The 12375-nt window shown below is 42.0% G+C and overlaps 1 protein-coding gene across 1 annotated transcript; it reads right to left on the reverse strand.

The window, feature by feature from the left end:
- Positions 1-238: 238 nt before the first annotated feature.
- Positions 239-6444, reverse strand: LOC132592959 (vomeronasal type-2 receptor 26-like). The gene is made up of 5 exons (XM_060281258.2): positions 6301-6444; positions 4991-5839; positions 4110-4337; positions 1912-2038; positions 239-1149 (listed from the first exon to the last, which is right to left on the reverse strand). The coding sequence occupies exons 1-5, from the start codon at positions 6427-6429 to the stop codon at positions 239-241; spliced, it is 2244 nt and encodes a 747-aa protein (XP_060137241.2). The 5' UTR covers positions 6430-6444.
- Positions 6445-12375: the final 5931 nt, after the last annotated feature.

Consider the following 12375-nt stretch of genomic DNA (forward strand, 5'->3'; position numbering starts at 1 on the left):
TCCTGGGAAACTAGGGTTGAAATCCCCATTCAGCCATAGGTCAGGTGCCATCTCTCAATGTAAGCTTCTTCACAGAGTTGTTGAGAAGACAACAGTGAGAGGGAGAGTGGCTGGCACTTGGATGGCATAGAAGATGGAACATAAAAACAAAGAAATTATTATGAAAATACATACAAAGGAAATAACATCTTCTTGCCACAACTTAAGGTCCCTGACTAACAGCATCTGTTTCACCTTCTCAACTATGGTCATCCTTCTTCCTTACTAACCTCTCCTTACTGTTCATCTCAGGCCTAAATATAATGATGAAGATTTTAGGGAGGAAGATGCAACCCAGTAAGCCAGCAGTAGAGGCCAAGATAGAGAAGATCTCCACAGCCACCATGTATTTCCCTTTGGTGCTCAGATAAGTGGGGACAAAGGACAGCCAAACACTGCAGAAGACCAGCATGCTGAAGGTAATCAACTTGGCTTCATTGAAAGTATCAGGCAACTTCCTGGCAAAGAAAGCCACAGAGAAGCTCACAATGGCCAAAAGACCCATGTAGCCAAGAATCAGGTGGAACATGATGTTGGAGCCTTCATTGCACTGCACTATGATTTGCCCATCCTGGGAGTGCAGGTCAAACTCTGGGAATGGGGGAGAGGATGCCAGCCACCCAACACAGATGCCAGCCTGAATGAGAGAGCAGAAGGTGATAAGGGATCCTGCCAGCCTCTTCCCAAGCCATTTCCTCATGCTGTTTCCAGGCTTGGTCACCATGAATGCCAAAACCACAGTGAGGGTTTTGGCTAACACACAAGCAACAGCAATGGAGAAGACGATGCCAAAGACGGTTTGCCTCAAGACACAGGTCACCTTTGTAGGCCTGCCAATGAATAAGAAGGAGCAGAGAAAGCAGAGAAGCAGAGAAGAGAGCAAGGTGCAGGTGATTCCCCAGTTGTTGGCTTTGACAATGGGAGTGTTCCAGTGCAGACCGAAGGTCCCCATCACAACAACCGTGATCAGCGAAAGAAGGAGAGCCAAGGAAGCCAGAATTGCCCCCAAGGGCTCCTCATAGGATAAGTAGCTTATTTGTTTTGGAATACATTGGTCCCGAAAGGCATTTGGGTAGTGATCAGCTGGGCATTTCTCACACTGATCTGCATCTGAAAGTGAGAAGCATGCTTTTAGCATTTCTTGAAGCAAAAAATTATTAATATTATTGATACAGTCTATTATGGTGTACACGAAACATATTACTGAGCTGATGAACCAAAGGTGATGAACCAAAGTGATGGTTCCTCTCTGATCATCTCAGATTTACTAATCAATCTATGCATATTTATTTGTCATGGTCGCAGTATATTGATTGATTTCAGTGTTCCCCCTTAATCATGTCCAGCTCTGCATCCAGCCCCATGTTTTTGCATTTCTAAGCTTGTCGTCTAAGTGTTTCTTTTTTACACTTTCTGTAAGGGAACTTGGGAGTAGACGAAACAGCCAAGTAGCCTGTCATCAGGAAAATCTATATTTCACAAGAAATGACTGTTCCTAAGGCTTGAAACTGTGTGGATACAATAGAAGAGATAATTTACAATTTTAATAACAGAAGATGAAAATTTGTTGGCTGCAGTTTCAATGGTGAGAAAAGGAAATCTATGGCATGCAATCCTATCCATTTCTACCCAGATGTATGTTATGCTGATTTCAATGGTGCTTACTCCAATGCGGACGTAGTTTCACAGAAGATATACCAGAATAGCTGTCCAAAGAGTAGGGGAAAGGAAAGGAAAATATGTATCAGTAAAATAAACACATGTGCTTGGGATCCATGACAGAAGATGAGCAGACATAATAAGACTGAAACATGAATGTCTGTGTTGGAGAGGAAGATGGGAATTCCAGTTGACTTGGGTTCCTTCACTTACCCTTCTGGACTGAAATCCTCCCTTTCGGGCACTGAACACAGTCATAGCAACAGATTTGTTTTCCCTGCTGAGCAAACATACTCTGTCCAGGGTGGCAGCTCTCAACACAGGTGGAAATGGGCAGCATCTAAGGGTAATGACAAGCAAGGGATTTTGAATGGAATAAGCTTGCTTCTCTACATAAATCTTATTGTCATCTATGTCTGCTATGCGGCAGAAAGGTCACAGGGCTGAAATTAGAGGATGACTGTCAAGCATTTGCTCCCTTGGCAAGCATCAGGCCCCCTGATAAAAATGCTTTGTGCTGTCACCTAACCATTTGGCCAGCCCAGCACATGTCTGAATGGCAAAGAGAAGCTCCTGCCAACCTTCTCCTTCTTGATAGATTGATTCCTCATAACCCAATGCTGAATCCCTCCTGCAGACACTGTCTTTTAAAGTTTAAATAAGAATTAATTTTTACTTAGTGTACTATGGCAGCTTTTGACTGATCTTGGATTAAGAAAGATAGAGAAAGTAAGATTAAGGGTATAAATCATCGTAAGAATGTAGTATATAAAGGATAGAGATTAGAGAAATGAGGTTGGGTACATTCAATATAAGAATTAAATTATACAACGGGATTCGACAGGAAGTCTATTTTTTATGTCATAGCCTTTGTAAATAATCGAATAGAAACTAGCAGCAATACATTTTAAGTTTTTGTTCATAAGTATGCAAGAAAGGACAAACACAGGTTTTTCTTTTTCTTTTTATTATTTTTCTTTTTATTCTTCTTCTTCTTCTTTGTGTAAATAGCTGGAATTTTCATTTATTCTGAGAGATGTATTATATATTTAATGCTCTGCAAGACTATTAATAAAGCTAATAAAAATACTTAGTGTACTTTTACTTGCAGATTAAAATACACGATGCAGGCAGGTGTTACTTACATTGCTGATACATCTTATATAGATTTTTATCTAAGATAAATGCTGTTACAGACTGACAGCAGCACAACAGAACATTCTGCTCTATTGTGTTTTTAATATTCGGTTGGGAGCCGCCCAATGCCCCTGGGGATACCCAGCTTCATGGGCGGGGTATAAATAAATTATTATTATTTCGATTCAACCCATCACATAAATCATTACCTCATTTTATATTTAATATTAATCATTACCTCATTTCATGTTTAATACGCATGCGCAATAAGCATCGCTAACTAAACTTTGATTCTCACCGTGATCTGTTACATATTGTTAGTTTACATGCATGGGAACCTGTGTTACGTGTGGATGTAACAACTTATGTTCTAGCTCATGAATTATATCATTGTGATTTGCGTATTAGCTGACCTTCTGTTCTGGTAAAAGAACGGCATCTTGCTGAATCATCAGTTCCTTTAAAGCATCAGGTTACCATAACTCTTCTAATATAAGCATATCCTGAGATTTATAAGGATTTACATTATCACCTTAATTGTGGCCCTTTGGGCCCCTGCTACAATAACTGCCATAACTGTACAAACCGACAGAACTATGCCCTTTTAAAATGTGGTTTGTTTGTTTTTACAGGGGCTATTGGGTTGTTGTTTTTATTATGATTATGTATGATGTGGTTTCATGTGTTTATTTCAATCTATGAATCGCCCTGAGACCTCTTGGTATAGGGTGGTATATAAATTCAATCCACCCACCCATTGCATCAGGCATATGAAAGCAAAGGGTTCTATAGCCTTCTGAGCATTCACCGTTTCCTTAGACTTTTGGAGGCTTTCATCCCAAACATTATGGCCAAGCCTGCACGGAGTTTGGCCTCACCATCAGCCTGATGGACACCAACATCCTGCAACAGGTTATCACTGGCACTCCATCCATCAACATTAGTGACCACACACTTCAGGTGGTAGGTGATTTTCTTTCTACCTGGACTCCACTTGTTGGGACACAGTCTCAAACAAAGATTGTTGCCAACAACACATTTTGGAGCACAACAGTCCCTTTTCAAGAGCTTTAAACATTTGCCAATTCCTCACCCAGAAATACTTTGCTCTTTAACCCTGAGCTCCAAATTTGAACAAAGTAACAAAGATTGTAGTTCATCAGTGAGTACCAGAGCTTGTCTCCTCACACCTCTCCTTTGTAGCCATCTCTGTTTTCCTGGATCTCCTGATCTTCTCATAAAAGATGATGAAAACAAGAAATAGTCCCACCCACCTGCTTGAACTTGGGATTCCATGCAATGGCACTTCCATCCACTGTGAACTCTTTTCCTGGGGGTGCCTGAGGGTCCACCCTCCCCACTCGGACTCTCTGGAAAGTCTCATTGGGAAATGTGATCAAGTTGAGGAGATCATAGCCACCTGCCTGCTGCCCCTTCTCATCAAAAGAGATTTCTTCCCCAGCACTGTTGTTGAAGTGGATGTTCTTCAGGAAGGAGTGAAGCTAGATTGCAAGGGGGGGGGAGACAGACCTTGTAGGTTAATACGCTCTCTCTTTTGCCAGTTGGACCTTTGGCTTTTTACTACCATTCATCGGTATGTTATAGGACACTGAAAGTTGCCTTCCAGTGAGTGAAATCATTGCTCTATATAGCTCAGTAATTTCTACACTGGTTGTTATTGACTCTCTAAGGTTGCTCTAGTCTATTCTGAATTCAAAGCAGATGCTCTGCCATTGAGCTGTAAGCTCTTGTTTTACTTGGCATAGATACTGGGTACTTCAAAAAACTCCCCATTAACATATGAAACTGTCATGTGCTGAGTCAAACAATTGGTCTCTGTAGTCCAGAACTGTCTACTCTGAATTGCCACAGTTCTATACGGCATACATCTGAGGTTTCAACCCAGTTCTGATGACAGAGGACACCCCTTTCCCTTATGCAGCCCCAAGTAGGAGAATCCTGGGATGGATTAATTTCAAGAGTTTGAATGTGCAGCTTGCAAAGCATAAGAAATAAATTCTCACCCAATGATAGAGCTCACCAGGGAAAATCCCCAAGGCCTCTCCTCCATGCCAGGTCTCAGCTGTGCAACATACAAATCAGTAATAATAATAACACCTGTGCTTCTAACATTGAGGAGAGTAGTTGACAGTACCTGCCAGGGCTGAACTTTTGGCTGCATCCATCTTTCACCCAGTACTTTCTGTTTGCCTCTTGATGAATACATGCTATGGAGAGCATGTGCTACTGCATGGACGGCATTGTAGATGGTGTAGCTCTGGCTGGACATTTCCATTTCAAAGACAGGTCCAGTGAGTTTCTCCAGCTTCTCCTCCCCAGTGCAGTTTCTCTGAGTTGTGGCAATTAGATTGTGATCTGGGAATGAACAGAGGAATGCACTGGCCCAGAACTCCTGGATGAAATAAAGATTTGGCTGCCATGGATTCATGGTCTGTAGAAAGTCCTGAAACCCTGGAACTGGATTTGAATGGAGTGTAAATGACAAAGTGCCATTGAAGGATATTGATGGGAATTTGTTTCCAGCCAGCACTGTAGTGAAATCCCATTGAGCTGTTGTAATCCACACCCTCTCCAGAGGGTTCATAGCGAAAACCTCACAGGAGACTAAAACCAGTCTCAAACCCTCCAGAGACTGACTGTCTCCATAGACGAGAATCACATTCATCTGCCTCTGTCTGAGAGCAAACATGATTGGTCTCAGTTTTTGTTGAAGTAGCTCATTAGGAAAAAAGTTTGTCACTAGTGGGATCACCAGTGTCCAGGAAATGCAAAGATTATTCTGGAAAAGCCTTGGTCTGAGAGTACGAAGGAAGGTTTCTCCACTGTCATCATCTGAAACAAGGAGGCCAATCCAGTTCCACCCAAACGTCCGGAGGAGCCACACAATGCCATCATATTGAGCTTCTTCATTTGGGGCCATTTGGAAGAAGGAAGGGAAGTGCCTTTGGTCACTCAGCACTGGATCTAAGGAGCCATAGCTGAGCTAAAGGGAAAGACACCATATTTTTAAGAATCCGAAGACCATGTATTTCTTCAAAGAAATAATACTTCTGTATTGTGGTGGTTAACCACCTGGTCTTACTTTTCAGAGTCTACACCCCTGGCATTATTAAGTCTCAGGGTAGGAGAAGTTTCTAAACAGGAGGCTGGATGCTCCCATGATTACATGCTTTGTGGCATTGTCAGGTTTGGAAGAATCAGAACTTTGGTTATTACTATTATTGCTTCCTTTGCCCCCCCCCCGAAATCCCAATCCTAATTGAGACGGCAGTGTAGGCAACACATAGCTATGAGGCTTTAACATAATCATGTACCCATACCAAGTCTAATGTAGGACATATGTGTAGAAAACATAATGTAATGGGATTGAAAGCTAACCTGGATGCTTTTTGGTGTTTTCCTGTGTATTTCTGCCCTTGTGGTTGTATCTATCTACACACATACCTGTGGAATCTTGTAGGTGTTTAATATATTGGCCATCTGAAGGGAGTTTTGGGAGGTGAGCCCTCCAACGACGGCAACTAATTTATCTTCCCCCTTACAGTGGTAATTGGGGGGATTTTTTTGTCCCATGAAAAGAAGAGCAAGAGTGTTGAAACAAGATCGCAAAGGGTTAAAAGCATTCTCATAAAATGTTGATCCCAGGGTGATGTTGGATAAGAATTTGGCATTCTTGTTGATCTCTTGCATGGCAAAGATGAAGGCAAGAACATGCTGGTAGTTTTTCGGGATCACACTGCAATGAGACAAAGAATGACTACAACACCTTTTTAGAACTAAAATATCCACCTGATGAAGTTAAACAACAGATCAACAGAGCCAGACAGATACCTAGAGAGAACCTGCTGCAAGACAGACCCAAAAAAGAAAATAACAGAACACCACTAGTCATCACATACAGCTCCCAAGTTAAAACAGTACAACGCATCATCAGAGATCTACAGCCTCTCCTGGACAATGACAGCTCCCTTTCTCAAGCTCTGGGAGGAAGACCTTTCATTGCCTACAGACAGCCACCCAATCTTAAACAACTCCTCACCCACAATAATACAACCACCAGACTTAACATGGACACTGGTACCAGAGCCTGCAATAAACCCAGATGCCAACTTTGCTGCCACATACACCCAGACAACACCATTACTGGCCCCAACAACATCCAACATACCATCTCAGGACTATTTAATTGCTCATCCTCTAACATTGTGTATGCCATCAAATGCCAACAGTGCCCTTCAGCTCTCTATATTGGACAAACAGGCCAAACCCTACGCCAAAGGATAAATGGACATAAATCTGACATCAGGAACCAGAAGACAGAAAAACCAGTAGGAGAACACTTCAATCTCCCAGGACATTCTATACAAGATCTCAAAGTAGCTGTCTTACTACAAAAGAATTTCAGAAATAGACTGGAAAGAGAAGTTGCTGAATTACAACTTATCACCAAGCTCAAAACCATGGAGGGACCTGGTTTGAACAGAGATATCGGATTCTTATCTCATTATACATGATAAGCGATCTTCAGCCATCTCAACCCTTGCTTTTTCATGCAAAACCATTTGCAGTCGTTTCCAGTCATCAACAGCTATCAGTCAGTCAATCACCCATTTCCACCACCCTTCTGAGTGATCCCCCAACCCCATCCCCACCCCTCCCCACTCCTTCTCTACATATGTGCCTGGAAACTCCCATTTCACTGTATCTGAAGAAGTGTGCATGCACACGAAAGCTCATACCAAAATAAAAACTTAGTTGGTCTTTAAGGTGCTACTGAAGGAATTTTTTTATTTTACTTCGACCCAGACCAACACGGCTACCTACCTACAACACTGGAGGAAGAGAAACAAGTGTGTTTCAGTTTTGATTTGTGAATCTATGTACCTTGAATGTTGCAACCCATAGGACAGGAACATTTTATTACAACTAATGAAACTGGAGCAGTCTCCTTATAGATTTTGATTAGATTTAGGTAAATGGTGAATTCAAAGAGATTCATTTTTGTGCTATGGATGAATTGGTGGGTTTGGATATGGGAAACCCAGAAACAGAAAGCTGTTAAGTTCTACGGTTAACACATTCCCCTCTCTTTTAAACATAATCTCCATGCCTGTCTCTTGTTCTTCTTCTTTGTCCACCACCTCCCTTCCGTTTCTGAACCATGAAGTATTCACTGGAATATGTTCTCAATTCAACCTGTAGAACAACCATTTAGTATACCAGTGTGCTCCAACACACAAGGGCTTTTGAGCGGCCCTTGAATCACAGTGTAAGAGAGGGAGACAGTGTCAGCATTTGTGCCCGGGGGACAGGATGAGACTGCCCAGAGCTGGAGCAATGCCCTGTGCACATTCCTGGCTGTAAGGACAGACTTGTGGCATGAAAATATGCGATTGTCCTCATTTGTGAAGAACAACACACACAAGTAATAAAGAGCCATACAGTAGGGCTAAACTACTTTATTGTAGGCTATTCACAACATCAATCTCTGCTGCGCTGCTCAGATACTCAGAGTTGTGCATAGTTGCTTCCAGCACGTCTCGAGCCAGAAGCGAAAATAAAGAAGTACAATACCATCACATGGGGAGAAAGGCAGATAACACACAGTCATTTTTCACGGTAAAATTCCAGACACACAAATCATACCACCCTGTGCTGTAGAAGCTCGGTGAACAAAATCATAACAGACAGATGGGAGGGTAGGACTGGGATGGTCTCTCCTTCTCTCCTTCTCTCCCTGCTACATTTTGACTGCCAGTAGTGAGCTCCAGGAACAGACAGAGAAACTGCATATGAGCAATATCTGCTCTATTTCCCCCTCGCTGCTTTCTGCACGCTAAGTCTTCTAAACTGCTGATTTCATGCAACTCCAAGCCATTAGCAAGTGACAGAATACTTGGTACGCCTATTTAAATTATGACAAGTGTAAAGTACATAAAAGCTTTACCAACCATATAATAAGAAATGTGCTGTTTAAGGTACGGGCAAAATACAAACCCCTGCTAGAACATAAAACACCACTTTGGATATCTCCTTTAGAGGCCAAGGTGGTTAAAAAGAAAAATATGAAAGGAGATTGGCTGCCATATAACTCATTACTAACAGAGGATGGTAACCAAGTAAGACTAAAGAATTATGAAGAAGTAAAGGATCAACTATTAGGATGGCTAGAGTATTCCCAACTCTTTGCGACGTCCAGTACATTTCTGAGCACAATTCAAAGTGTTGGTGCTGACCTTTAAAGCCCTAAACGGCGTTGGTCCAGTATATCTGAAGGAGCATCTCCACCCCCATCATTCTACCAGGACACTGAGGTCCAGTGCCGAGGGCCTTCTGGTGGTTCCCTCGCTGCGAGAAGCCAAGTTTCAGGGAACCAGGCAGAGGGCCTTCTCGGTGGTGGCGCCTGCCTTGTGGAACGCTCTCCCACCAGATGTGAAAGAGAACAACTACCAGACTTTTAGAAGACATCCAAAGGCAGCCCTGTTTAGGGAAGCTTTTAATGTTTGATGGATTACTGTATTTTAATATTTTGTTGGATGCTGCCCAGAGTGGCTGGGGAAGCCCAGCCAGATGGGCGGGGTATTATTATTAATAATAATAAAAAAATAATTTATTCAAAAATAGGATATGTTCAAGAGATATCTATAAAAAATAACAGTAATATACCATCTATGGCACCGTTTGAATGACCCTTGGGAATATAAAACATTGAGAAATAAGGAAAAAAGGTACGATATGTTGTAAGAAAGTAGTACGGTAGAAACTATATTAAGAGTAAGGTAATAAATATAAGTACATTCACTATTATAAATGTCAATTACATCGGGAAATAATGGGAAGTTTACTTTATGTTATGTTGTTGTTATGTTATGTCATGTTATCGTATTCTATTTTAGTTTGTTATGATTTATGAGGAAAGAGAACATATAAGTCTAAATTAATCATTAACGTTAAATTTATTTAAGATTATTTTTCTTTCTTTGCACTTGTATGTGTGAATTTAGCATTGTGTAAAATACCAATAAACTTCAATAAAGGGTTTCTTCCCCCAAAAAGCAAGTGACAGAACAGATTGTTTCTGGGAAATGCAAGGTCTGTGTCACCCAGGCTCCATTTATTCTGTTGGGAGATGAGGATCCATTTGCTCTAGGCCTCTTCGCAAACCAGCTCAGCTCACTCCAAACTTTCCTTATACTGCTGCATGCCTTACAGAAATATACTTGGGAAGCAAACCCCTCCTTTTCTTTTTTTATTCAATGCATTTGGCATCCCCAATAAGCATGTGTAGGATTACAAGCATAGGATCCAACACCTAGGGGCTGAAGGGTCTTCGGACCCCCCCAGATATTGGAGAAAGCCTCTCCCCCCAAAAGCATTGCCATTGAAATGGTGTGCATGGACTGTTTCATGTGATCCATTATGCGGAGAGGGGCTTACCTGCTCCCCCCATATTTTATGCAAGTTAGCATCGTTGATTACAGGGTTTGATCGCTAAAGCTTTCATTTGAAATTGCCTCCTCCCAAGTATACATGAGTTAAGGAAAGCTGCCCTTGATTCCAAATATTTGAGAGGAAGCATCCCATTGGCTGAACTGGCGCTCTCAGAAACATGATTTAAGCAGCAATCCAGTTGCAGCCACTTACCCGTCAGTGGTGATTACTTCAGAGTAGACATGGATAGGGTTGCCCATTTCGGTTAAAAGCCGATGCATGCTGGTGGGAAGTGAGGTGTACTTGCGGGTAAAGTTTGGCATAGGGATGGGTTGCAAAATCTATGGGTTTCAAGTAGCTTCGAAATTTCAGCTGGGTTGTATCTGTGGCCCATATGGGGGGAAAGCAGGGGAAATCTAGGAACCAAACTTAAGCTCTTTGAAATCCCCATGGTTTTCATGAAGATTCTGAAGCCCATGCTTAAGAGTTGATGGTCCTCTGCTCTTTTGCCTAAGAAGAAACTCACTGACCAAAATGAAGGGACTTGTTTTCAAGTAAATGTGTACCAAATGCATGCAGTTTTTTGCACTTTCAGTTTTTTTGCATGCATTTGGGACACACAAATGTGTCCCAAATGCATGCAGGTTTTTGCACTTGTAAGGGGAGGGAGCTGCAATTTATCACGCTGCATTGTCCTACAGTGTCCTTGTGGAGTATATGTATGTCTCTCTCTCTGTGTGTGATTGTGAGTGAAGTTAAGGGTGGGGGTGAATGCTGCTGGTTCTCCTTCCTCTACTTCATTCCAGACTTCCCTAAATGGTCACATGTTCTGCATTGGCACCAGTGGTACCATCAGGAGGGCATGGTGGAATGACAAAAGCTAATCTGAGTGGTGGGACATAAGTCTGAATGTATCCTAGAAGGCTTAAAGGAGAAGCTGATGCAGTTGTTTATTTCATCAAGTCAAGAATGATCAGTGGGCCCAGTAGACAGTTTCCCACTAAATAAATAGCTACTTACTGAGCAGTTAATGAAGAGGCTTGTGGGTCCTCTGTTAATTTCTGCATTCTGAAGTTCGCTTGTGTGATGGATACAAATACACCGATTATCATGTCTTCCGGAGGACCATATGAATAGGTTTGAATTGTTGGTCTCAATCTGCATGAGGAGGAGTTCAAACTCTTGCTAGAAGAACAATGGAGCAGCAACAGCAGGAAAAGCAGGTAGAGCACTAACCATTCTTGGGTTGAATTGCAGCTGGAGGCCATCATGTTTACATTCAGTTAACAATAGCATTTCAGTCTTGGCTAAAGTTATAGGGAAACCTGGCTGCAGGGAGGCATGTATCTGCCTCAAAATCCACCTCCCTAACTGGATTCAGGTGAGTTGATAGGACAGCCGCCTATATAGAGCACAACACAGGATCATCACATTTGGAAAGGGCTGTTTCTGTCACTGTTATTGTGCCTGGCATCAGATTTCCCATGGGATATTTAGAAGTAGTGATGCTGATCAATAATTATAAAAATTACAGGGTGGGTGAACTGTTTTGCTCAAGTTCTCAACTCTCAAAATAAGCAAAGTGCTAAATCAATATCATCCGACTATAGCCCAAGATCTGCTCCCTTGTGAAGCAGTGCCTTGGACAGTTGGTCTAACATTCTGAATTGATTCAGTAGCACCTTAAAGACCAACTAAGTTTTTATTTTGGTATGAGCTTTCGTGTGCATGCACACTTCTTCAGATATCTGAAGAAGTGTGCATGCACACGAAAGCTCATACCAAAATAAAAACTTAGTTGGTCTTTAAGGTGCTACTGAAGGAATTTTTTTTTTTTTTACTTCGATCCAGACCAACACGGCTACCTACCTGTATTCTGAATTGATATAATGTGAAACTTGGCCAGAGTATAGATAGAGGATTGTGGATGTACATATCCCTTCCTTTGATTCAAACCACTAGCCCTTCTATCTAACTACAGTCTACCCCAAGTATCAATAATTCTCCCTTGTCCTTCAAAGTGTTTTTCTCTCATTCAACTGGGCAGGGGCGAACGGTGCCGCTTGGCTGCCCGAGGTGGCACCTCTG

This window comes from Zootoca vivipara, chromosome 12 (genome assembly GCF_965207765.1).
Source record: "Zootoca vivipara chromosome 12, rZooViv2.hap1.1, whole genome shotgun sequence".
NCBI classification, from domain to species: domain Eukaryota; kingdom Metazoa; phylum Chordata; class Lepidosauria; order Squamata; family Lacertidae; genus Zootoca; species Zootoca vivipara.

Excerpts from the sequence above, each read along its gene's own strand:
- LOC132592959 (XM_060281258.2), bottom strand. The coding sequence starts at position 6,429 with ATGGGACAAAAAAATCCCCCCAATTACCACTGTAAGGGGGAAGATAAA. Across the intron at positions 4,338-4,990 it reads CAAAAGTTCAGCCCTGGCAG|CTTCACTCCTTCCTGAAGAA; the intron begins GTACTGTCAACT and ends CTTGCAATCTAG. Across the intron at positions 1,150-1,911 it reads GAGGATTTCAGTCCAGAAGG|ATGCAGATCAGTGTGAGAAA; the intron begins GTAAGTGAAGGA and ends TCTCACTTTCAG.